This window comes from Vidua macroura, chromosome 6 (assembly GCF_024509145.1).
Source record: "Vidua macroura isolate BioBank_ID:100142 chromosome 6, ASM2450914v1, whole genome shotgun sequence".
NCBI lineage: Eukaryota > Metazoa > Chordata > Aves > Passeriformes > Viduidae > Vidua > Vidua macroura.
The window spans coordinates 33,002,946-33,029,083 of NC_071576.1; the positions used below are offsets into that span (position 1 = coordinate 33,002,946).

At 42.4% G+C, this 26,138-nt stretch overlaps 2 protein-coding genes across 4 annotated transcripts in view; one reads left to right on the forward strand and one right to left on the reverse strand.

The window, feature by feature from the left end:
• The window catches only part of ZFYVE26 (zinc finger FYVE-type containing 26), a 49,326-nt gene extending 32,832 nt beyond the window's left edge, over nt 1–16,494 (forward strand). Inside the window, exons 29-41 of one of the 2 annotated variants that reach the window (XM_053979301.1) lie at nt 852–880; nt 2,949–3,070; nt 3,166–3,386; nt 3,960–4,107; nt 5,249–5,458; nt 6,283–6,498; nt 8,464–8,661; nt 8,960–9,162; nt 10,010–10,151; nt 10,699–10,758; nt 12,025–12,207; nt 13,032–13,076; nt 14,140–16,494. In XM_053979301.1, coding sequence (XP_053835276.1) covers nt 852–880; nt 2,949–3,070; nt 3,166–3,386; nt 3,960–4,107; nt 5,249–5,458; nt 6,283–6,498; nt 8,464–8,661; nt 8,960–9,162; nt 10,010–10,151; nt 10,699–10,758; nt 12,025–12,207; nt 13,032–13,076; nt 14,140–14,349 — 1,987 coding nt within the window. In that variant the 3' untranslated portion in view covers nt 14,350–16,494. The remainder of the gene's footprint in view (nt 1–851; nt 881–2,948; nt 3,071–3,165; nt 3,387–3,959; nt 4,108–5,248; nt 5,459–6,282; nt 6,499–8,463; nt 8,662–8,959; nt 9,163–10,009; nt 10,152–10,698; nt 10,759–12,024; nt 12,208–13,031; nt 13,077–14,139) is intronic. The other variant, XM_053979303.1, reaches the window with a different exon arrangement.
• A 607-nt stretch (nt 16,495–17,101) lies between these two features.
• On the reverse strand, nt 17,102–25,998 carry LOC128808341 (retinol dehydrogenase 12-like). 2 transcript variants are annotated; one of them, XM_053979305.1, is made up of 7 exons: nt 25,772–25,998; nt 24,775–24,893; nt 23,813–23,968; nt 23,426–23,530; nt 22,748–22,957; nt 20,738–20,927; nt 17,102–18,867 (listed from the first exon to the last, which is right to left on the reverse strand). In XM_053979305.1, exons 1-7 carry the CDS (start codon nt 25,810–25,812, stop codon nt 18,765–18,767), a joined length of 924 nt encoding a protein of 307 aa, XP_053835280.1. In that variant the 5' UTR covers nt 25,813–25,998; the 3' UTR covers nt 17,102–18,764. The 2 variants fall into 2 exon arrangements, with proteins under 2 accessions (XP_053835280.1, XP_053835279.1); XM_053979304.1 differs by lacking the exon at nt 25,772–25,998 and adding an exon at nt 25,506–25,643.
• Nucleotides 25,999–26,138: the final 140 nt, after the last annotated feature.

Genomic DNA, 26,138 nt, shown 5'->3' on the forward strand with positions numbered 1-26,138 from the left:
AAACTGCCTTTAATAAAAGGGACAGCTGTGATGACAGATTTTCATGATATGGTTGCTTTCAGCTGAGAATTGGATTGAAATTCATTGTGTGTACACAGGCTAGCTGGTGAAAAGTGCAGCCGAAAGGAGTTTTACTCTCTGTGACCTTGAGCAGGGGCTTGACAGGGTCACAGAGAGTAAGATTTACCTTTTCCAGCCATGCTTTCATTTCCCCTTTTCCTATCGAGCCTGCAGGCAGCAGTACCTACTATGGCAGTATCAGCAGGCTTCCTAGGAAAGGAGCAATTCTGTGCAGATCTGAAGAGGAACCTGTGAAAAAACAAGCAGTCATTTGCAGCTGAACAGCTTGTGTCAGAATGGTTGCTTACATTGCCAGATTAAGCCAGCAGCACTCAGCGCTGTGCTTGAATACCAGCTGCTACATTTTAGTTAATTGTCTGGGGGGTTTAATACTCTCCCTGTTTGTATATCAAACCCAGCTAAATTCTAAGGGCAGACAGTTGAATACCAAAGACTTTATTTTAGCTCTAATATGTCCTGATACTGGGCTGTTCTTGTTCTCAGTGTCTGCTTTTTTATAATGTGTGCAATAGTGCTGTTCCTACAGAAGGTCATAAGAGCCAATACTTAATGCAGTTGAAATACAACAATACAGAGGCAGAATCTTAGATTTCCAAGCAGAAGGGATTAGGGGCAGGGCAGTGTGTTGAAAAGGACATGTAGGGATAGGTGTTGGATTTTTACAGAACAGTGTTCTGAGGAGGGTAGCCATGTTGATATCTGCCTTAAAACCATGTTTCCCCCAGTGTGCTGGAGTAGGCATGATGGTTCTTTCTGTCATTTTATTACAGCAGAAAAGAAGATCAGGAGCAAGTGGAAGGTAAGGAATGGAGTACTGTTAAACCTCAGTTTTTTAAAGTGCCTTATTAGCAGTTAGATACCAGTTGCAGCTAAAGGGTGATCAAAATTTCAGTTACAAAATATCACTGATGGTTTTTGCATGTGCAGGCTGAGATTGAGCATTTCAAACTTCTGTGAATGAAAATTGAGAATTAGGAGAGATATCTGAGCCAATATTGAATTCGTTGGATGGGTGTTATAGAAAGGAACTGAAAAAGAGTTGGAGAATCCACTTTTCATTCTAGAAAGTCAGTGAGAGGCAGTAATGTGAGTAGGAATTAATTAGCTCACTACAGAGCAGTGCTGAGGAATCCTCTTTTTATAAACCATGACAGTACAATTCTGAGTACCACTGCAGTGGGCTGTGGTGTTTTATACCCCATGCTGCCAAGAGGTAGCACAGGATGATGCCCCTCTCATGGGTTTGGCTGTGTCCTGAGTTCCATCTCCTGTGCTGATTGTGTGAAAATAGTAATTTCATTTTGTTGCCTCAATTTCCAAATCTAATATCTTAAGCTTCAGGAATAATAGCAAAATTTAATTGACTTTTTCTCTGCCATTTTTCCTCAGGAGGTATTTACTGGTTTTGGTGTTTTGGTTGATTGTGAAATTTTCCTACACTGATGTGAAATTCTGTCAGAACAAGACACAGTTAGTTGAAGTGCTTAGAACAGTAGCAAGAAACATGGTGCAATATTTGCTTTTGTGTAATAACAAAGCAAATAAGAATATTTTTTTCTTATTTACTCCTTTTTAAAGTATAATGGGCTATTTGAGAATTTTTCCCCTGCTGTTGATGGAAATTTTCTTTACTGTTACCTTTGTTTCAAAACTGAAACAGCTGAAATGTAGCTTTTGTGTAGCATTGCTGCACATCACTGGGCCTATGTGAACCATTCAGTAAGAGTGGGTAAGAAAAATGTGAAAATCCTCAGATTTAAGAGGGAAAGAGTTTTATTTTTATTTTGTTTTTCTAATTTATCTGGGGGGACCGTGGAGAAGGCTTATCAAATATTTTCTAGCCTAGTTTTTGTGTCAATTCAGTTTCTAGTTCAACTTGGAAAAGTGCAGGGGGGGTGTTGAGTTTTGGTTTGGTTTGGTTGCTTTGGGTTTTTTTTAATTCACCCTACAGTTTTAGAGTTACTCAACACTCTAAAAAGGGATGTGAACTCTAAATCAGTACGTTTTGAGACTTTCTAATTTTTTTTTTTTTCAGAGGAAGCTGATCAGGGGCAAGAGTAGCAAATTGTCATTATTCTTCATTTCTTGGCATTGTGAGATTGGCCATTGGGTTTTTGGAACTGCAGTCACAAACTTGATCATCAGAGGGCTTGTGCGCTTTCAGCTACACACAGATGACAGTATTTCATTTATAACTGTTCTGGGTTACAAGTTTCAAAACAAGTATTTCCTTAATCTGGAGGAAAGAAAACTACTTTTCACAGAAATTATATTTCTTGAATCATTTGATCAGCACTACAATCTTCTGCAGTACTATTTTATAAGAAAAATTTACATTAGGAGTTAGGTCTTCTTAAAATCGTTTGGCCTAAAGCTCATGGACTCCATGGGCAAATCACCTGAATTTTGAAAAGAACATAGAGGTGGTTAAGTCAATTTACCCTTTCTGCTTTTTATTTTCCCCTTCAAGCTGAAACCCACAGCTCTCATATTTCCAGTTCCTTCCTGCTCAGAAATACTTAATAAATTGCCTAAAGGGAGGCTAAAGAGGGAAAGCTGCTGTACTTGATGCCCAGTAGCATAAGAGTTAAAAAATAATTTGAAAATATGTTACTGGTAACAGTGACAGTAAGTTTAGATATGATGTGGCAGCCTGCTGAGGGAAGGAAATGTTTCTGTGATGTGGGCTGGACATGTGATGCTGGCAGGAAATGGCACAATGAGAGGACTATAGATGACTTTTTTGAGAGATAGATGACTTTTTGAGAGATGACTTTTTTGAGATAACATTCTGCATTATGTGTCCTTAGCTGGGTTTGATGCTTCTTGTGCAATGATTTTACCTGGTGGTTTCTTTTTTGCTGTAGAAACTTCTAATAATGAATATTCCACAGTGGTACGAATACCCAAGGCAACTGATCTTGAATGGATTTTTTCCCTGAATGAGGAGGAGAATGAAATTGTACGCAGTGAATTTTATTATGAGCAGGTGAGGTCATGAGAGAGTCCAATATAGTCCAATAAGCAGTTCACTGGAGAACTACCTCAATACTTATATTTATCTGTCTTTCCTCAAATTGTCAGGCTCCCAGCTCTTCCTTGTGTATTGCCATCCTTAGCCTGCACAGTGACAGCATAGTGTGTGGCCACCAGCTGATAGAACACTGCTGCAGGTTGTCCCAAGGGCTCACTAATCCTGAGGTCGATGCTGGACTCCTTATGGACATCATGAAACAATTACTCTTCAGTGCTAAAATGATGTTTGTAAAAGCTGGAAGGAGCCAGGACCTAGCTCTCTGTGACAGGTAACTCTAATCAGATATTCACTAGACTGTATTGTGGTACTGTCAAGATTATCTTTTTTCATTGAGGAGTGGAGGTAGAAGGGTTACTTTGTGTTTGTACTGTGGACCAGTTCAAATGAGAAGTTCCTAATGCAGGACTAATGGGAAAGTTCAAATAGGAGAAGTTCAAGTAATATGACTACTTAATTACTGAGAGAATTCTCTGACTAGGAAGAAATTATTCACAAAGATGGGTACATATTTTACTTAAGCTGTTGTGCATCTCCTTTCAATCTGTATTTTAGTACAGGATTTTAAACCTGTGCTTCCTGAAAATGAACATTTTGCACTTCTTCATGTTTTGTCCTACAGAGCTTGAGGTGGCAGGTGTGCTATATAAATTTCACATGTACTGTGTTGATTTGGTAAGATATAGCTGGTCTCTTCAGTCAGCACGTTACACTGAACATGGCAAAGAAACCCCAAACAATAACAAATACTCTGAACAGAAACCACTGTCCTAAGAGATGTCTTTGCATAAAGTTCTTCGATGTATAGTAATAGTGAAAGCAAATATATTTGTTTAACCTCTAGCTACATCAGCAAAGTGGATGTGTTGAATATATTGGTTGCTGCTGCCTACCGTCCAGTGCCATCTTTGGATCAGATCCTTCTCCCAGCAGCAGTAACAAGATTGAGAAATCAGCTTTTGGAAGCAGAGTACTATCAACTAGCTATAGAGGTAACACAGGTGGAGGGATGGCAATGTTAATTCTTCTGTAGTGGCTTTTGTTTTCCTCCCTCCTGAATTCAGATGGATGTCATGTGTGAAATGGACAATATTTAAACAGTTGCGAACAGACATTAAGTTTCTAAACGTGGAAGAAATCATTTCCTTAACACTGGAAACAATTTCTGAGATGGAAAAGTCCTGCTGTGGAGCAGGCTGCAGAAGGGAAGGATAAGCAGCCTTGTTCCCTGGTACAGTTAAGATTGGAATGGACTAACTGCAAGGAAGTCATTAAATGCATTCCTTGCATTAACTGCAAGGAATCTTGAAGCCTTGCAAGAAGGGATGAGACACCCTTTGTGGCCAGACCTTTTCTGAAGCTTAAACGTTAGATTCTATTTGTCTGTAATCTGACAGCAAACATTGGTAAGGCACCTTTCCCAACTATTTACTTGGAAATCAGCAGTATTGGCAAATCTATACATCTATACACGTGGTTTATCATCATCTAATCCTCCTCTCAGGATTCTGTATACCTCTCTTTTTTGGCATTGCACTTTGTTAAATACAGGATTATGATACTACAAATAGTATTAAGATTTTTTTAAGCAGTAATAAACAGCAAGAATAGATGACCTATTTGAATAGAAATAGTTCTTGTTTAAAAGCAGCTAAAAGAGCTTTAGGTCTACTAAAGAAAATCAGGAGTAAGTTTTATCAGCAAAGTTGTGTGAAATAGAAAATATCTTGGCAGTTCATGAAGCATCTTCTGTTGCCTTTTTTAAAACCCCAAATCTGATTAATTCTGCTCTGTGAAAATCATCTGCTTTAGAAAAGCAGATATGAAAATGTCCTGGTTTAGAACTCATGAACTGAAATTTCCTAGATAAACAGTAGTTTAAACTTACACAATAAAAAATACTTCCACATTTGGAAATCATGGGTGTTTTGGTAGTTGGCCTTTAGTTTGGCCTTTAGATAATGTGGAAATAATCAGCACAGGTTTTTCATATGTTTTTTTAGCTGTTTGTTTTTAATGGAAAACTCACGCTAGGATGGGAAAGGTCACAATCACGGACTGTGTGATAAGCCGTTTTTCCTATTTGCTGTACTGGGACTGTGTTGTAATATTAACAAATGATTTTGAATTTAGGTTTCTACAAAATCTGGATTGGATCCAGGTGGAGCGTGGCATGCCTGGGGCATGGCTTGCCTTAAAGCTGGAAATTTAACTGCAGCAAGAGAGAAGTTCAACCGATGCTTAAAGCCACCCATGGATCTAAACCAGCTGAACCATGGTTCAAGGCTGGTCCAGGATGTGATACAGTACCTGGAGTCCACAGTGAAGCCAGTACTCATCACAGTAAGAATCTTCTCTGTCTACTCTGAGGGGCTATGGCAAGACCAAGTAATTATGGTTTAGTACACACCTTACAGCAATGCATGTTAACATAGCAGGTGTTAGGGTGTTTATTTTCCTTCTTTGTCATGATTGTGTATTGCAAACTGAATATTGTTGAGAAATTTCTTAGCTGTTTCATCACATTGAAGTGGTGCCTGAGAAGATTGTAGGATTTTATAGCAATTTGGAATATACTTTGTGGGGGGGAAATAGGCTGTACTGGATAATGTACTGTTACTACAGTCTAAGGAAGGTAAACTCAATCTCAGCAATATTTTGTGATGCTGCAGTGATGCAATTTTTCTACTGAAACTCTGGTAACTTTACAGAAGTTCAAAGACTTACAAATGCTTTCCCACTTCTCTCATCAAAAACCACTACTAAATGGTTTGGAATTCTGATTAGGTACCAAAAAATTACTTTTTGTACTCAATAACTGCATAATCATGATGATGAAAAACGAAGTACATATTGCAGGAGAATAAAAAAGCCTCTTTGAACTGGGTTGTTGAAGTAGCTGTTGACACCGGAATTTTTTTACGTAAGCCTTCTACCTGTCCTTGGAAACAGCTATGCTGGGTACAGCAATATTCAACACATCTGTTGATAGCAGGGTTCCAGTCTAGTGTTTATAAAAAGCATTGCTGGATTCTTACTCCTCTGAAGCAATACCTACTTTAAAAACAACAGTAAAGAAATTCTTCAGTGCTTAGTGACAAGACCTGTCTGAGAAGAAGATTTTCTCTTGCTGATCACCTATCATTGATTCTCTGTGTTAATGGTAGGATGATGATTACTTTGCGACATTGAGGGAACTTGAAGCAACACTGAGAACAAGAAGTCTGTCCCTGGAGATGATGTGGGAGGGGAAGATTCAACACAACAGCTATTATCAGGAGTGCTTGTTCTATTTACACAGTTACAGCACTAATCTGGCAATAATAAGCTTTTACATGAGGCATGACTGTATGAGAGAAGCACTGCTTCACTTGCTAAATAAGGTGAGTAATTCAATTTTCATCACCAAAACTGAAAGTTGAAAAGCAGCAATGAGCATCATGCAGTGTTTGGGTGGCTTTCTGCACAGGAGTTTGCTGAGGTCCTGAAATGATGTTATACAAACTATCCAGTGACTGACAGGAATTCAGGGAGACAGAAGAGCAACACTGATCTATACAGATATAAAGAGAACATGCAGTTTTGGTTCTTTTTATAGAGGTCCTGTATCAACAGCACTTTGTCTTTTTTTCTACCAAGTTGAAAACCTGGGACTGCTGTCATAGAGTTCAGAAGAGAGAAGGAAAATTTTGAATTCCAGGGTGTAGATAACATTAGGCACTACTCCCTGTCCTGTGTCTCTGTCTCGTGGTATTGTTTGTTGAATCAGATCACCTATGTTTGCACTTCTGTAACCATTAGGAATATAAGGGAATACAGAGGACAGAAGTCTAGGGAACCCAAAATGCGGTTTCCAGCTCTCACTTAAGGAAACTGCATAATATAAGAGGACTTATGTATCTCTGGAGCAATCAGTTCTGTTGGTGCTAAACTACAATTAAATCTAGAAATTATTCCAGGTTCTTACTAAGATATTAAGGGTGCTTCTTAGGAGATGTGAATCATTATATCTCACCAGCTTGTGAGAGTGTGGTGTTTCCTTTTCCACGTTGCTGTGCTTGTGTTTGAATTACTGATTTTTTTTATTATTATTATTTGAAATAACTTACTGAGAATGTACAACAAGAAACACCATTAGCTTTATCTGGTTATGAGGTTTGTTAATAGAAAACAAAGTTGCCTTATCCACTCTGCTTTCTCACTGTACCATCAGTCATTCTAACATCTTACAATCATCTGCATATTGAATTACCTTTTTAAATTTATCCCTTACATCAGTTTAAATCTGCTTTTAAGAAAAGTTGCATATTTTTACAATGTAGGTGACATAATTTCACCTCTTAAGTAGCAGACTTGGAAAATACTCTAGACAGGCAATTTGATGTGGAAGTTTTGGACAAAGAACTGGTAGTAATCATACAAACCAGAGAGGAGCGTTTGTTCCCCTAAAGCTGTAAAGTACTGAGCTGCTGACTGAACATTTTGCAGTTGCTTGTTTAGAGACATTTTATGTGTACAGACTTTGTCACTTGTCTCTTACTCTGAGATACAAAAAAAATTTCAAAAATTTCATATCAAACTTTTAAAACTTTTTTTTTGTTTTTTGTGGTGGCCCTGTTGACACATATTAATGTTACTGTGGAAAGAAGCACATATGAGGCTGCATTTGCAAGACCACAGTCAAGAGGTCAAGGGGAGTAAATATCCCCCTCAGGTCACTACTTGTGAGGTTTCATCTGAACAACTGTGCCCAGTCCTGGGTTTCCATGTACAAAACAGACACTGTGAAAGTGAAGTGAGTCTAATTGAAGGCCACCAAAGTGTCTAGGGGCCTGAAACACCTGATTACTTGAGGAGAATGATAGAGCTAGCTTTTTCCTGCTGGAAGAAAAGGCAACAGAAGATCTGTGTGTGCTGTTTTCAGCTACCAAGTGGGTGATTATAGCAAAAAGAGAGCCATGTTTATCTCCTGTGTGCCCAGTATAGGGATAAGAGACAGTGGACACAATTGGGAGCAAGGGAAATTCCAACTGGATATAAAAAAAAAGGTTTGGGGTTTGTTTTGGGCGCTTTTTTGTGCATATATTTGGACACAGGACCAGGGACACAGGGAGGTTGTTGAATCACTCTTTGTCTTGCTCAGAACTTGACTAGACAGGTCCAGAGCAGCATAACCTAACTTGGAAGTCATTCTTTGAATGGGGTTTTGAACAAAATAACCCCCAGAAATCGCTTCCAGTGTCAATTATTTATTAATTTTATGATCTCTGTCACTTAAAATGCCTTTATATTACACAAGGAAAATAAGCTACAGAGGCTTTGCTTCAAACAACTTTCTGTTTGTGTAGGAATCCCCATCAGAAGTGTTTATTGAAGGGATCTTCATTCCAAGTTATAAAAGTGGAAAACTGCATATGTTGGAGAATTTGCTGGAAACCATTGATCCAGGATTGGAAAGCTGGGGAGTCTACTTGATTGCAGCCTGCAAATACTTGCAAAGAAAGAACTATTACCATATTCTGTATGAACTGCAACAGTTCATGAAGGTAAGTTGAGGGACAGTGCCATCTCTTTCAGTGAAATGCTGAATACTATCAGACTTTTGGTTATTTACTTTGGTCTAAACCTGCATGCTGGAAAAGCACATTTTTGCCTCTTTACAGTCTTAGAAAACATAGAAAGGCCTGAGCCTTACTAAAGCTGACCTGATTATGTCATGGCTCTGGCATATTGTATTAAAGAAAACAGAGCTCTGCCTGCTTTGTGTGAGCCCTTCAGTGCAGATAGTGATTAATGAAGGTGAGGTCCTGTGGTCCATCTTAGTGGTGAGTGCATTTCTTCCAGGATCATGTCCGTGCTGCAATGACCTGCATTAGATTTTTCACTCATGGAGCAAAGTCTTACACTGAACTTGGAGGAAAACAGATGTGGCTTCTAAAGATCAAGGACCATCTCAAAGTCTATCTGCAGGAGGTCTCAAGAACTTCAGGAAGGAAAAAAATGGCATTCACTTTTCGGAAGAAAATGTCTGCTACAGATGTGTCCAGGTATTTATAAACAAGAAGCTGTTTTAGGAGAGGTAAAATTCAGGCTTTAGACTTTGGGGTTTTTATTTGTTTCATTTAAGTTTAGCTAACATTTACTGGTTGTCCTTGACCCAAATCTGCTTTTAGGTAGTTACAAGTGTAGGATTCCCATCACTTTTTCCCCCAACAATCCAAATCAGGAGATGGGCAGTTGTTTCTACCAAAAATATGCATGTGTATTAGACTACCCACCTTCAGTTTGAAAAAACAAACAGGAGCCCTACAATGCATAGACAATTATACATCAGTCCACAAGTTTTTTTTCTTCTTCTCTCGCTTTCCTCTCCAGAAAGCAAGCACCTTTGTAGTGCTTCACTGTCTACCGGGGTTAGCTCAAAACACTACACTATGTACAAGCTATAGGTGTCTGAGATAACTGGATTCCTGTATTCAAAAGTCAAAGTGTAAATCTAGCCAGATCTCTCTTGTACTTGGGGTTTTATATCTTGGTTTTCTTCGGGGCTTTTTTCTTTCTTTCTTTTAGGCTAGACTCTTAACTTAAACCTGGAGAGGTGTGTGTGTGAGATGAGGTGAAAAAGCAGGAACAGATGTTTATTTGGGGATCCAGTTTCTCTGGCTCACTTCTTTGAAATAATGTGAATAATTGCTCTTCAGCTTGTGATGTATGTTAAGTGCACAGATCTGAAAAGTAATATTGCTGCAGACTTGTACAATGGACAAAGTCAAAAAGCAACTAAAATAATTGTTTATGTCTTCTTTTGAAAGGTATTGAAGAAATTAGTTCATATAAATAATAATTGACACCTTCTCTATTACTAAATGAAGTTAGAATTTTTTCACTATCTAGGCACATCAATACAGTTGATCTGCAGATGGAAGTAACAAAGTTCCTGCATCAGTGTGAGAGCTCAGGAACCTCTCAAATGACAGATTCCTCCTTGCCCACACTCTTTGGAAACAATAACATGAAAATGGATGTTGCTTGCAAGGTACCAATTGCTATTTTGAACACAGCTCTATTTTTCATCAACAATACTAACTTCTAATGCAGGTTGAAGCATTTGATGGTTGAAGCAGTTTCTTGTATTTTTTTCTGGGCAGGTTACTTACACATGAATGCAACCCATCATTTAGGAAAAACTCAGGTTTTTCCTCAGAGTAGCAGAGAACATGTGAGAACTTGGAGCTCATCTCCTCAAATTTTCAGAGGCAGAGCATCTAACATACAAATAGTAATATTCCTTTTGACTGTGCATCCCATTATATTTGGAAGCAAGGCAAATAATGCTAAAATTTTAACCATTCTTAACTTTGGCTCATCTCCATCTGTAAATTGCCTAATGCCCCTTGTGGAAGCAGTGTGTGACAATAGACCCTATAATTTGCTGTACTTCTTGGGATGGTGCTGTTTTCTGTTGAAGGAATGCATTTTATTTTGGCCTCTGGGCAAAATCTGGATTTCCATTAATATTATTTAACTGTACATAATGCAAAAGGAATGTGAATTCCCAGACTTGTCTGTGCTTCTCTTTTCAGGTCATACTGGAAGGCAAAAACATTGAGGAGGGGTTTGGGATTGCATTTAGAGTTCTCCAGGTATGGAAAAACTTGATATAACAACCAATATTAATGCAAAGTAACTCCTGAAAGCAGCAATTATTTAAACAAAAGCCATTTTCCCCCCAAATGTATTTTAATCCCCTCAAAAGCAAAACTTGTTAAGAGAAAAGTCTCAAGTTTTAAGTCTTACATGTCCATGTATTTGTGGAAGCTTGGTAAAGAAATTAAGATGCGGTTTCAGTAGGACATTTCCAGAGTAATTGGATCCTACAAAGGAATGAAGTACAGCTTTTCCTTTGCTGTGCACCTTGTTCAGTGTCTGAACTCTGGCAAACCACAGTCACAGATGTTTGTAGAGACCTCTCACGTGGTAGCTCTCTGCAGTTCATGACAGTCATGCAAAGACAGTGAATAAATAAGGCCAGCTCTCTCTCTGTTCTATTCTCCTGATTTGAGAGCAAAATTAATTAACTGGAAACTCTTGCTGGGGACCTCTCATTCCTCATGTCTGGGTAGAAGTTGAGTGATTATCAGTCAGCATAGCTCATGAGCCTCTAAACTCTTCTGAGTGTTTCTTATCCATATAGTCCCAGACGGTAGAGCAGGGTACTTTTGGACAGAGGTGGCACGCTGAAAGAATATTTATGGATGTGGCAGGTCCTGCTCCTTCTTTCAGGTCAGGATGTACAAGGCAGAGCTCCTCTTTGTAGGGAGATGAAGAGCCTTAGAAAAACAGTACTTCTAAGCAGCAGCCACTACCTCCAGTAAAAACAGAGCAGTGAGTCCAGCTGCCTATCACTTTCATTTCCATCCTTTTTTTTCTTTACTTACTCATTGCAGGATCAGTTCACAGCTTTTGTCATCTCTTCCCTCATGTGGATGGTGTATGATGGTCAATTGCCTCCTGTTTGGGGTATCCAAAGGGTGACTGCTGGTGGGGGAGGGGCTGGAGAAATATAGTGGGAATGTGCTAAGTGAGGGAGAAGTGGGTAGAGATCTAGGAAAGAGCTTTTGCCAGAAGAAATAAAACTGATTTTTTTGGCACTCCTGAAAAGAAGGCAGTAACAGCACTCCTGTTCTTAAGCAGGATTGATTTTTACAAGTCTGGTTATAAAAAACTCTCTAAGTCAACCCTGAGCAGTGATGAGTGGAAAACCAGAGGCTCCCAAAACAGCTTTGACTTTTTGGAGTGTGGTGTGGTATTTTGTCTTGAGGAGAGATTGTCTCAGTTGTGTAGACTCCCTCTGAGAAAACCTGCTGAGAACATTCAACGTGTTGCTCTGATGTTTCAACTACCTCTAGGACTTCCAGCTGGAGGCTACAGAAGTGTACAGCAAAGTGGCCAAGCAGCTGGTGAAGCAGCAGAAGTACAGCAAGATCCAGCAGCTCCTGAAGTGTGTCAATGAGTCTGGAGTGGCAGCAAAAAATGATGGGGATAACATTATCCTTAACTGTCTAAATGAGTTCAAAAACATTCCTGCTGAGGTAATTCTATCCTGCATTGTGTCCCTTTAGAAGTAAAAAGGATATAGACCATACAGGCTGCAGGGAGGCCTGCTGCCTGTACTGCTCTTTCAGTGAGTCCTTTGGATGCTCTGGCTCCATGCTGCAGGCATAGCTGCAAGGTGGGAGTGCGTGGTTTGCCTTGTACAAGATATTATGAGAGGAAATCATGAGTAGCTATAGCACACTCTTATCCAGCACTTCCCAAATGGATACCCATTGTGGGGGACAGAACATTTGCTTTACAAGATCCTGTCAAATGCTGCTGATTGCAGCAGGAGGTGTTCCCTTCAGTGAGACTTCCCTGGCTAACACAGATGATGTGTGGAGGCAGAAACCTCCTGCCTCAATAGGAACCAATTTTGTGATTCCCTTTGCCTACCACAGTGGTTTTTTTTCCATCCCAGTGAAGGAAGGAGATGCACTCTGCTAGTTCTATTAATTAGATTAGGGGATGCAGTCCACTCTTTAGGTCAGGGTGGGCCATGGAGTAACTCCCGCTGGGATGTGGGGAACCTACAAATTCATTTCATGCAACACAAGCTATGTCCATGAGAGACTCCTAGTTGTTCTCTAGGGCATCCCCCAGAGATGGCAGGCAGGAAAAGCTGTGGGTAAAGAAAAGACTTGGAATTAGTATCTTTTGTATTTTCTACACCTGCAACTCTTGCAGTTGGGACAGTCTAAGCACCTGCTGTGATCTCAGCAGCCCTGCCTGTCCACAGGGGTTTGATCTCTGATGGGGTAAAGTTTTTCAGACTATTATCACTTTAAGTGTGAACACCTTTTCCCTTCTTTGGATACAGGATCTCGATAATCTGATTCAGGATATGGACAGTGATGAAAACAAGGTAAGTAAAAGCAGAGTAGCAAGAGTTAAACAGCCCAGTCTTGGTCTGCAGCTTGCAGGGTCCTTTTCATTATCTTCTATCTCATCCTCATGCAAATAAGATTTTTGAAGGCTACTTCCTAGATTGTAGAAATCACAGTGAATTCCTCAAGGCCATGGTGTTTGTGACATGTATAAAGCTGTGACATACAGGTATTAATTGGGACTATCTCTGTTAGTTCCCTGAGAGCCCTCAGAGTAAGAGCTGGGCATTTGTTAGAGTGGGAGGAAAAGTATTTCAGAAAGGCACATTGGTGGGTTTGTTGGTTTGTTACTCAACTTTTCACATAGGTGCACGTAGGTTTCTAGTAATGGCAGACAGCTAATGATGACCACTTCAGCTTATTGTTTCAGGATTATACTGTTTCCCTGATGATGGAGAGTTAAATGATAAAACTTGTTCAGCTTCTGATAGAGTTTTTCTCTTAGAGGAAATTAAGCCTAAACTAGTTTATTTCTTTGTTGGTTTTCATACCAGCCAGCCAAGCCATGGAGAACTGTAGATGCCTGTTTGTAGAAGTGGCTGTGACTCAGCATTTGGGGATTGTTGTAGATACTGAGTGGCATAAATGGGAATAAAATCTAAAGATTTTTGACAGTCCTCTGTCTGCTCTGAATGACAAACTCACTGTTGTAGGCAGACTGAAAAATGGGCTTTTAATTCTACTTTTCTGTAAGATCTATCACTGAAAGATGGGAGTTGTTCTGGAACCAGCAGTGGAAGAAATGACAGATTCAGACTCTTTGCTATGAGGATACTGTAATTAATGCATGAGATAGGATTCCTGATACTAATTTCATGGTCATACAGTAAAGGAGTGTCTACAAGACACAATAAAATATACCTGTTTGCTCATCTCTTTCACTGGGATCTACTTCATGCCATGCTGTATTTGGTGATGTGGTGCTGCTACCTAGTACAACACACTTCTGAACTGGGTATTTCCCGTGAGTCCTTGCTTGAGCTTGTCCAGTTAGTTTGCTACGGCTTTCTGACCAGGCTCTGCCTGCCTCTCGTGCTTCAGATCCAGGCCTACGTGATGTGCAACAAGCTGCGCTCCGCGTACCTGGTGTCGGTGCGGCAGGAGAAGGCGCGGGCCGTGCAGCTCGTGCAGCACGTGCGGCAGCTGGCTGAGAGCAGCGGTGACCACGTCGTCAAGGCCATCTGTGCTCAGTGGCTCTCCGTGCACCAGCCCAAGGTGAGAAATCGGCTTCCCCAGGGCACTAGGAAGTAATGTGTAACTGACACTCGCCGTCAGACTGAAGGAGAAGGCTTCAAGACAGCTCAGAGGTGTCTGGCTCAGCAGCCTCTAGGTAAAATGGAACTCTGTTGAATGATGCCAGTGGCAAATGGATGCTGCTAATGTGCCTCTGGTGAAAGGAAAGGAACTAAATTACAAGTGCCAGTTCTGTATTTCGACAAACAGTCACTACCTCAGGGTGTTTTTTGACTCTCTTTTTGATGGGGGGAGGGGGCCAGTTTCAAACTGAACAAGCAAGGATTTAGATGTATGGAAGAGAGCACTTCTGTTTCCAGCTTTAGTTTTTGGATTTTGTTGGCTTTTAATTTTTTGGGGGGGTTGATATTTTTTGAAAAGCACGGGACTTAATAATATGTGTTTTATTTTTAATCCAGAAAACATATGTATAATCCAGAAAACATATGTAGAGAGGACAGAAAAATTTTATCAACTCAATGTAGCCTAGAGTATAAAATTTTTGTGATGTTTCCTGAAAAATTTTCAAGATTGAAAGTTCTTCTGTTACAAAGACTAAAACTCAGATTTTTTTAAGCCTCTAGACAAATCATTGCTACTTCTTTTTTATCCCCCCCTGCCCAGTACAATGTACCCAGGTTTTTTTAGTTTGTTTGAAAAGGTAGGAACTGATTCTTTTGGCAGATTTGTACTTACCAGTCACACTGTGTGATGTGTGCCATAGATGTGGCACTTGGGCAGTGCCAACTAGATGAATGAAGTTATAAAGGGCATATGCTATAAGGGGAGTACAAAGGGAAAATAAGCCTTTAAAATAGCTGAAAAATCATGTGCCTCTTTCTTTACTGCAGTAATAACCAATAAATCATTGTGATGCAGCTTTATGACTGAATAGTTGACAGTAAACTTCCACAGTTTTTCATCAGGTATGGCAAAGAATATGGATAGAGCAAGCTGTGGCAAAATTAAACATCCCTGTCACATAGGAATATATTTATTTATTAGCAGAATAATTTGTCCCTGTCAAGTACAATAGAACACCAAACTGGACATGCTCTGTATTGACAGGTTTTGCTCTCAAAGTTTTATGAAAAAAAACAGCAATCTCTGTGCAATGTTTGTGTTCAGGGATGCTGAAAAAAGTAGCTGCTTCTCTGCAACTAGTATTGGGACATGAGAAACTGGCAAAATGTGTTAGACAGCAGTAGGACCTTCAAAAAAAAAAAAAAAGAACAAAACATGGTGTTCCCCAAGAGTTTGTGTTTGCTGTTTACATGTATTTCAGCACAAGAAGTAGAAAAACTAATTCACTTTCTCATTAAAAAGTTGTTTACATCAAAAAACCAATAGGTTTTCTGAAGTGTAATGTAATTGTAAATAGTTTTAGTATATAAAATAATTAAGACTATCAAGTAAGAGTTTTGCACTATCCCCAAGCTCATTATAATGCAAGAACAGACTTCCATGATGTTGGAAAGGATTTGGTCCATCTTCATCAGGGTTTCAAGAGCTGACACAAACACCTATCTTTGGAGGTGCTCTGCTCTGTTCACCAGAGCAGAATGACCACATACGGCTTTCAGAATCCCCTGACCACAGACTTGCATTATCTCATTAGTGAGCAGTACTAATGAAAGGTTTTGTTTCCTTGGCCAGACTGACCTAGCTTTCCATCAGCTTACAGCCATCAGGCTAATCCTAAAACGTGACACTACCTATGGCTTCAGTAATTTTTAAATCTCTGATTTGAGGAGGAGATTTTACTCTGTGGGTATCCACATCTGCATTGCTGTAACACCCCCTGTTCTGCTCGTGTTCCATCAGCTGCAGAGAGCACTGAGAGTGGAGTTTGCCATGCAGGCCCGTCAGTTCCCTACCCGCCTTTCTTCCTGACCTCTTTGCACTGTACCTGATGCACTTTATATAGTATCTGGTGTAATTTGATGTTCTTAACCTGGAATTGTAGGGATCTTTCTTGTACCAGCAGAACTGGAATTTTGACCCTGATTAATTACATTGTGTCATAAATAGTGCAGTTATCAAGGGGCTTTGAATTTCTGAGCAGGAAAAAGGGATTGAATACTGCCAGTTTAAGAGAATTTCTCTGTTACTGACCAAGGTTTGTTTACAACTAAAACAAAAATAAAGTATTATGACTGTTAATGTATTTTCAGTTTGGTTTTTTTTTTTTTCTCAGCAGAGCTAGGGTTCTCTTTCTAGACTTGCATTTTGCTTTTGGCTATGCTTAGTGGAGTAATTAGAAGGGGGGTAATTGTTCTATCATGCCAAGTTTATGTGTTACTGAGTATCCTCAATATTTAGATCGACTGGAACGTCACATCTTTAGAAGTCCCCCCAATAGCTAGGTAGCCTAGGTAGTTCAGCCTCATGCGTGTACGCAGTAATCCTCTTTAGGGAGCTTTGCAAGTTAATCTAACTCTCCCTTACAAGCCTCCCTTTGAGACAGCTAAATGAGCTTTAGTTTCCTCATTTTTTAGAGATCAGCTGAGTGGTACAAATTACTTGCTCAAGGTCAAAGAGGGTGGATGTATGTCTGTGGAAATGTTTATTTAATATGTCTTATGTTAAATCTACAATCAGACTTCTTTGAGAAGTGCATTGACCTGCAAGGGCAAAAATATTTCATACCAGAGACACTTTTCTGCTTTTTAGAAAAGCTATTTCTCTTGTTCCTGAAGCCACTTTCTAAATCAGAGAATGACACAGAGAAAGCAAGCCAAGGCTCCCGTGGTAGGTAGCATTCTACTGCTACATTATAGTTGTGGATTTAGTTTCATAATTGGGATGCAACATAAAGAGGGAGGGGGAAAAAAAGTAAAGTGACAGGGAGAAACACAAAGGGACTTTTAAAAATGTTACCTCGAGTGAATTCTCTACATGAGTGAGGCAGCTGCAGATAACAGCAACACCAAGTAAACTGATTCAGCATTTCTGAAAGAAGATAAGGGGTCCTGTTGTAAAAGGAAAATGGTTTTATTTAGTATTGCTCAGAGGTAGCACAGGACTGATCTGCATAGACAGCATCCAGACAGGAAGAATTAAAATTAGCATTGGTTTTCCAAAACTGGCAGTTGGTCACAGTGGCAGGCTCATATGCAAGTCCAAAAACTTCCAGGCTTTTTTTCAGAAGCAGAAGATAATCCTATGAGCTGTGGTACTTGGTTTCTGACTGCTTAACTCTTTCAGAAATAATCTCTGATTACGGATTGCGCTCCAGCAATTTGCACTCACACAGCACTGGAGTTCCAAGGGAGCAGTCCCAGCACTACGTGGCCTGAGCCAGTTGCTTTGTGGAAGTGCAAGCTGTGTGGTCCTGTCAGCCTTGCCTGACAGCCAGTCACCGTCTGCCCAGTAACTGCTAGGCAGACAAATGCAAGGATTTCCGTGCAAGTCTTACCTTCCTGTCCTGGAGCCAGCTTGACCATAATACCAGGATAGTTCTGCCTCCTGCTTCAGCTATTTAGCTCTAGGAAGTTTGGTGTCATTTAAAGCTAAAGTCTCAGCTCAAGTTGTTTAATATTTTTTAACATGGTTGAGATGTTCCTTATTCATTCTGCTCTATTTTCTAGGTTCTAAAGTAATTTAAAGTGCAGCTGGGGGAGTTTATTGTGACAACTTTTACACTGTCTTTGTTCAGTGCTTCACAAGAGAGATGTTGATTTTTTTAACAACTTGCCTGTGTACAATTGCAGCCCTCCTGCAGCTTTTAACCTCCTAGTCACCTGCACCAAAACCTGGGTTCTCAAAAGATTTGCCAACCCTCAGTTAACCTACTGCAATCAATGGGTATTAAGGGCCCATGATACCTCGGTGGCTAGGGTCCAGCTTCTACAGAGCATGCAGAGGAAGTGATTCCATGTAAAAAACTTTACCTAATGCTTGGCACAAAAAGGCCAGGACCTGTCTCTGTGTGCTAGAGACTATTTATATTGCATAACTTTCCAGAAAATCTAATATCCCAAAGTATTTTTGCTCTGCCAGTTCAAAGGGTAGGAACTGAAAGTAATCTCATAGATCATAAGTTTAGAATCCTACCTTTTTACTATTGCTGTTAGGAAAAAACCAACCAACCGTTATTTAAAGTAATTCCTTGTTACTTCATAATCTAAACCTAAGACTGCAACCTCTCTTTCTATTCTAAAGCCAGAGAACCATAGCTTTGATCTGCTGTGTGAGGTAACAAGCAGGTTGCTACCTGCCTCAGTGCTCTGATTCTCCAGCTAGGAAGAGGGACTGACTGCTTACAAATCTCAATCCTTAAGTGTAATATTCCAGAAATTCAAATGATGTTGTGCCCACAGAGCCATCCTTAGGGCAGCTGAAGTATCAGTGTTCTACTCTTGAGGTCTCTCAGCAGTGCTGCTCCCCAGAGAAGCTTTGCTGGGCCCAGCCAGGGACACTCTTTGTGCTGCTCAGTCCCACTGGATGCCAAGGAGCTCACAGCTCACGCTCCACAGCTTCTGTGCCGTCTCATCATCCCGACCACGTCGAGATACGTACGCTGGCTGGCAATCACTGTAAGAAGAGCATTCTTTTAATTCTTTCAAGTCTAAGATCTCCATCTACATGAGTATACTGAAATGTCTGTGTTAAGATTAGGGCATTGCTTTGTATAAGCTTAATTCAAGACTAGTTCAAGAACACGGTGGGAGCTATCCAGCAAATGTGCAAGGGTTGGTGCTAAGCCACTATGAGAAAGATTTTTTTCCAACTAGCTAGGGAACAATCTCTCCCAGTGGCACCAAGAACTGGCAAGCAAGCTCTATCTGTTGTCTCAACTCTTAAAGAAACCTCACTAGTGTGCATTCTCATTAATACCACTAAAAAGGCACTCAGACTGCAACCAAGCTCTTAAGGAACACATTTCCTAAAAAACACTGCAAAAAAGTCACTCAAACAGCCCTTCATTCTAAACTACTTATCCCACTATATGCCCAAGAATAACACTGTAATAACCATGTATGGTTACCCCCTTTCCATAATCATCTGAACTGTGGCTCCTTTCTTCTCAGCTCTTCCAATCAGAAAGCACTCAGTCTGGAAAAGAGGTCCTGTGTTCTCAACTGTACTGCTGCAATAACTTGGGAGTTTAAGAGCACAGAAGAAATGGCATTTTGTAAGGTTTCCATCTGGCTCAGTGTTTATAGATGGAGTCTTTAATATTCCTGAAATGACTGGTGGACTCCCACCTGTCTCACCGTGGCATGCAAATTCTTTTCTTAATGTCTACACTTGTGTTTTATAGTCTGTGGCCTGGAAAGTGGAAAGGATTCTAGGTTAGTCCAGTGTAGATAGTGGATTAGTGTTGAAGCTTCTCGTTTCCCACCACATCCAAAACTCTTTTTTTATGAATTTAAATTCTGCTTTTCTGTACTTATGGACATCAATGCTACATTTTTATCCCAAGGCAGACAGCTAGGGAAGACTTAAGATGTCTATTTATATATTCAGGTCTGATTAAGATGGTACTAACTCCCAAATGAAGATCAGGCAATGTCATTACAGAGACTAATCTGGTCACAAATCACAAGAAGAAAGCTCTGCAGAGGCACAACAGCTCCAACAGCATCCATGTGAGGGGGGAAAAAAAAACCCCACGAATTTCGTATTCATTCCCAAAAAACAGTATTGTTACAGTGCTCTACACACAATGAAAAGTTGGCAGACATATCTATGTGAATCTGTTGGAATAGCAGTCTTCAAATATAGAATGATGATGACTTGAAACTGCTCTGGGATGTGGTTTTGGTGATGGGAATAGAACAGTGTAGGGTACTGGAGTAAGTAAAAAAATAACAGGTTTTGTAATGGGAACTAAACAAGACTGTTTCCATGACAGCGTGACAAGCAGCCCAGCAAGAGTCCCTCCCAGCTGGTGGGTCTATCACACTGGAGGATCAAGTTACTTGGTCACATGCCAGACCTGAAAATCTCACCTGTCTCTGCAGCTCCATCAGCTCTCTCAGCTCTGAGAGCACAGGCCCTTCTGCTCTCGGAAGTAAAGGGAACTGAAGTGGTCTTCCCAGAACTGACTGAAGTGACCTAATTAACTACACAGTTCTACTGAAAAGTGATTTTCCCAAGTGTTAGGCAGGTCAGCATTAGAGCTCTGAGCATGTGACAGCCATTCCTGCACTTTGAGTACATTAGTATTTCTAGCACTAAAGGACATGCTATTGTATGAAGTGTTGCAAAGGTCAGGTGTTTCTTCTAAAACGATTGCAGCAGACCTGGAAGGGGTAATGCTCTATTTGTCACCCTCAGTCTTACCAGACAGCCTCTTACCTGGTCCCTTCTTAATGAAGAATGACAGTAAGTCCCATATTCCCCAGCCAACAAAGTTGCCCTCAATATTCAGAGTGTCACTTCATCAGCTTGCACCCACCTGAAATACTGTCCTGTCACAGACTCCAGCTCCTCAGCTACTGCACAGTAGATACTGGTCTGGGCTCCTTCGCAAGGTGTCTTCAAGAAGAAGGAGAATATCTTCCACAGCCAAGTCATTACAAATGAGTGCCGGACCAGTTCAGAAGAGACAGATCCGGGATGGAGAGCGTTTGCTGTGACTTTAGTGCCTACAGCAAAATAAAGTAGTCCAGGACAAATCTGCATGGATCAAAGTGTCTTTAAAAGAAGGGTAATACACTCCTCAATTTTAGCTGTAGATATTCTATAACTTAAAGGAGGAGTCCTTAAAGTATCCTTGGATAAAGAGAGTAAATGCAGTCCTCTGTAGTTACTGCATGCTGGATGTGTTGGATACACTTGATCCATTAGCCAAATCAGCAGTAGTTTGGTACATGCTCCAAAGAAGGTAAAGGTCTGAGCTGTAAATGGGCCAGAACTCCTCTAGGAAACCCACAGAGGCCAGTGGGTATCAGTGCACATGGATTTGGAACACCCATCAGTAATACATGGCTTTTCCAATACTCTTTTATCCAGGAACAAATAAACTTGTGGATGCACTGAGTCTCGTGTACCTTTCCCACTGTAATTTGAATACAAGCCAACCACTCCATTCCATAAATATTACAGCCTAAGTAAGCCTTCTCTGAGCTCTCCCTGCTAAGCAATATGTCTGCAGGGTGACAGTCTTCCCTTGAGCTGGCTCACCTCTCAAGGTTGTTCATCAAGGCAGAGAGCTTTCACCAACAGCAAACCTTTGGATAAGCTCAGCTCAAACTGCAACTGGACTGCACAGCAGGTAACTCTACCCTCGAGCAGAGATGCCTCTCAAGGTTTGAGATTTCTTACCTGAGATTAAGAGCCTCCCTTAAGCAAGGCAGAGAGACCCTTTGCTTGCAACAAATCCTTGATAAGTGACCGATTGCTAAATTAATACTGAGGAAACATTACTAGTCCATGTAGCTACTTAATAATAATTATTAGAAACTTCGTATAGATAGTTCCATTACATATAAATCGTCCAAGTCTGAGACTCAAACTGAACCTAGGCTCTCGAAGGAGTTAAAAAGCATGGGGCTCCATGCTGGGCCTCGTGATTCAACAGGAGGGTCTTCCTTACACAGTGTGTTTCCAGTCCTGTGTGAATCATTCTAATTTAATTCTAAATCAGTTTTTCTTTGCATATGTCTTCCATGTAAGTAATAAAGTGAACCTTGCCATCATACTTCGCTAAGTCACCCTCTTATGACATCAGGTTAAAAACACTTTTGCTAATACCTTTGATGGTGATTCTTGAAGCAGTTTAAATCACTCATCTGTGGCACTGGAGCATCCCCTGCTCCCTTCTACACAGGAGTCATTATGTGCGTTCTGCAAAACTAAGTGGTAGAGGGCCTGAGTGCTAAACCAGAAGCAGCTTCCAGCAGGCTTTTGAGAACACTTGCCTCTTTTGACTTACTCTAATAGTAATTTCTGGGGGAAGACACTACTTCTGTTGTAGTAAATAAATATTACTTAAGTTTATGAACAGGACTGAATGACACGACTGTGACAGATGTTGTGACTTACAAGGTACTGTCTAATCTTATGCTTGTTCTATGGGCCACCAACCTTTAAGGCATTTGAGTGTGCATTAGCTTTTCTATTGGAGACTGCAGTTGTGGCTGTTTTCAGCTTCCATCCACATACCACAACTGTCTGCATGGCACAGCTAGTTTTTGACAAACACCAGAGAACAATGAGATACATTCAACTGTGCCAAGCTACTAAACTCCTCTATGCTGTTGCTGTAAAGACAATCTGTGTTGTAAGTCTCCTGGTTCCACAGACAGGAGATATTTTCTTCCTGCCAAGAGCTCTCAGTGACATTTGCCTCAAACCATTCAATTTCTGCAAAGACGATTTGCAGCTCTTTCTTCAATCCAGTCTCCCCAACCATGGTGCTCAGAAAGCCAAGCAGATAAACACCCCGCCTGCCTCTGGAACTTGCCTTGCAGCCGCCTGGCCAGCTCCCGGGTGAAGAGCACGTTCGCCAGTTTGCTGTGACAGTAGGCAAGGCCACGATTGTAGCTCTTCTCACCATGGAGATCATGGAAGCGGATTCGGCCTCCGTGATGAGCCAGTGAGGACACGTTCACAATGCGGGCTGGGGCAGACTGCTTCAGACGCTCCAGCAAGAGGAAGGTCAAGAGAAAGTGACCTAGGGGGGAGACGAAAGGTCATCCTTCTAGGAAGGGTTCCCCTGCTTGCTTATATGTGGTATCTTACTGCTGCCCTCATTTCAAGTCCAGGAAAAAGAAAATTTCTGTTAAATTCCCCTGAATTAACAGCTACACTTTTTTGGGGCCTTCAGGTTCTGCTCTTCATCTTCAAAAAGCTGGAGCTGTCATACATTTCAAAATGTCCCAGGTAACACGTACAGATGCTTAAACTGGATCCACAAAACACAAATACATCACATTGCATCTCCAGAACTCTGACTCTGGCCCTCCATCCTTCCAGTAAAAGGAAGAATGAGGAAGAGAAAATCTGAAAGTAGGATTTTCCTTTGACATTTTGCAACAGATGTCGATGTTAGAAGATGATCTTTAAGGGCAATTCCAACCCAAACCACTTGACCGATTCTGTGATTCCATATTCGGTGCAAACATGATTCCACTAGCCTTACCAAGATGATTGACTCCCAGATGCATCTCAAAGCCATCAGCAGTCTTGGAGTAAGGGCATAACATTACCCCAGCATTATTAATGAGAATATGGAGTTCCTTCTCCTCTGCAAGAAACAACAAACATCTTTAAACAAGGAAACAGAGAATGCAGACAAGAATGTAGTACAAGTCACTCCTTGCTGTCTGACTTGCACCCACATCATCTTAAAAAAATGATACATCTCCTACCACAAACTAGCTCATGGCCTCTGACCAGCCCCTGCTGCGAACCATAGCACCCAAGAGGTACAGAGACAAGCAGGGCAGGGATTTGGCAATGGTTAGAAGAACAGACAGCAGTCCTTGGTAAAATACTCTCACTAAAAAGAAGAATTTAGAGACTGTACCTGCTAGAAATCTCTCAGCAAACTCCCGGATAGACTTTGTATCAGCCAAGTCCAGTTTTTTCACAATGACTTGCTGGTTCCCTGTCTCAGCTCGGATTTCATTTGCTGCAGCTTCTGCCTTTGCTGTGTCTCTGCAGGCAATAATTACCCTTGCACCTGCAAGGAGGGGAGGGGGGAACAACAGGAACAGGAACTGAGATCACTGGAGCACACTGGATGATTAAGGCTATGGCAAGCAGGCTGACCATGCAATTACAAACAATATATTGTTACTTTAGGGAACTAGGATCAGTCAGGGGAGTGGCTGGAAGCCTTTCCCACTCTAGTGTGAGCTACAATCCTGCTGAAAGATGATTTCAGACCAGGCAAATGCACATCTTAAGCGCCTCTGTCCATGTTCTCCCAGGTCAGGAGTGCATGCAACAACACTGGTATGATAGTGTTATATCTGCCCCTTTAATGGGAACATCAAGCCAGGAGCACAAAAAGGTTCTAGATTCCAGCCAGAGTAACTTCTAAATGGATTGTGAACAGGTAGTTTAATCTTCTTACCAGTTATACCAGTTAGCCAAATAACATCTACATCAAATCAGGTTGAAACATGAGTAACTAAAGCACACAGTGGTGGACCTATGGCATTTCCCAGCTTTATACAAGCAGAATCCAGGAGCTTGGCCAGTCTCCTTGAATCAGTTGCAATGCAATGCATTTCTATGTCCCCAATGCACATCTTTGGAGTCCAAGCAATGAAAAGTTCCCAGATGAGGAACTGGGAACTTGCTCCTCAGTGGTTACAACCTCTGAAGGAACAGCACTTGGGCTCATCTGCAGTAACTCTGGAATCCAGTTTACTTCAATATAAGCCTACAACACTTCTTCCTTAGGTCCAGAAAAGAGGCTACTGACACAAGGTACAGCCTCTCCGGCCGCAAAGGGATGCCTGCTGACGAGACTGCACTTGCCTCTTTGCGCGAGGTCTCTGGCGGTCTCCTTCCCGATGCCTGTGTTGGCTCCTGTGATTATCACCACCTTCCCCTCCAGCCTTGCTGTCGACTTACACCGTCCTCCAGCAACATACCGCCTGCAAGAGGGGAGGTACCAGTCACCTCTGCCTCCTTAGCGTGCCCCGTCCGGGGCTGAGCACCCAGAACCTGGGCGTTCGCATCAGCTCTCGGGCTCACCCCTGGGCCCCAGGGAGTCTCGGGCGCCCTCACCGGGAACGCGCCCCCCAATCCCCCGCGCTTTCCCCAGCGCGGTCCCGCCCTCGGGCCCCGCCCCATCCGTGCGTCAAGTGGAGCCACGGCTCCCATTGGCTGCTGCCGCGCGCCCCGGGGCCTTTTGGCCAGTGGGCTGCGCCGCCGAGCCCTGAGGAGAACGCGGGCCCCGCCCCTACCGCGCCTCCGCGAGCGCTCCGGTGCCGGGACGGAGCCCGGGGAAAGCACCGGGATTGAAAACTACCCTGAGCGAGCTGCTGAGCGAGCCCCGGCAGCGCGGCAGCGTCACCGGGCGCCTGAATAACTCCGACCCCAGCGCGGGCTGCAGAACGGGATCCCCGCTGTTCGCACTCCCGCCACACACACACGGACACACACGCTCTTGAAAAGCGAAGCGCGCCAGCTCCGCGCCCCAACGGGCGCCGCTCTGCGGGGCTGAGCGTACGCGAAGGGCAGGGGCTGCGCTCGGTAAGACGCACCTGATGTAGGGCGCTGCCACGAAAAGAAAGACCGGGACGGAGACGGCGGCGCCCAGCGCGGCTTCCCAGCAGTTGAGCATCGCTGCCGCCAGCTACCCGCGCACCGCCAGCGCACGACTCCCGGCAGCCCCCGGCCCGCCCCTTTGGATCCGCCTCCGCCCCTCCCGCGTTGGCCTCGCCCACAACCGTACCGCCACACCTCCACTACCGGGCCGCGCCCCCGCCGGCGCTGCCCGCGGGTAGGCTAGCAGCCCGCTGCTTTTTACCCCGGACACCACATGACTCTGAGCTGGGTCCCGCGAAACATTCTGAAGCGCAGTCCGCAATTAAGGAGCCGAGAAATGTCTGCAGAGACAGCGCAGTGGCGGCTGTCGGCCGTGGCGTTTGAAACACATTTTTACAACCCCACGCCGAGGTTCATGTCATTAACCCTGGCAAGGAGCGTGCAACGATGTACACGTGGGCAGGCGCCCAGGCCTGGGAGCAGCGCGGCGGCGGCGGCGGCGGGTCACGCCGCTACCGGGAGCCCCGGGGTCGCACCGGCGCTGCCGGCCCGGGGCGCTCGCGGCGGCGGCGGACGAGCGCCCCCGCGCGGTGCGGGCACGGCCGCCTCCCCGGGACTACAGCTCCCAG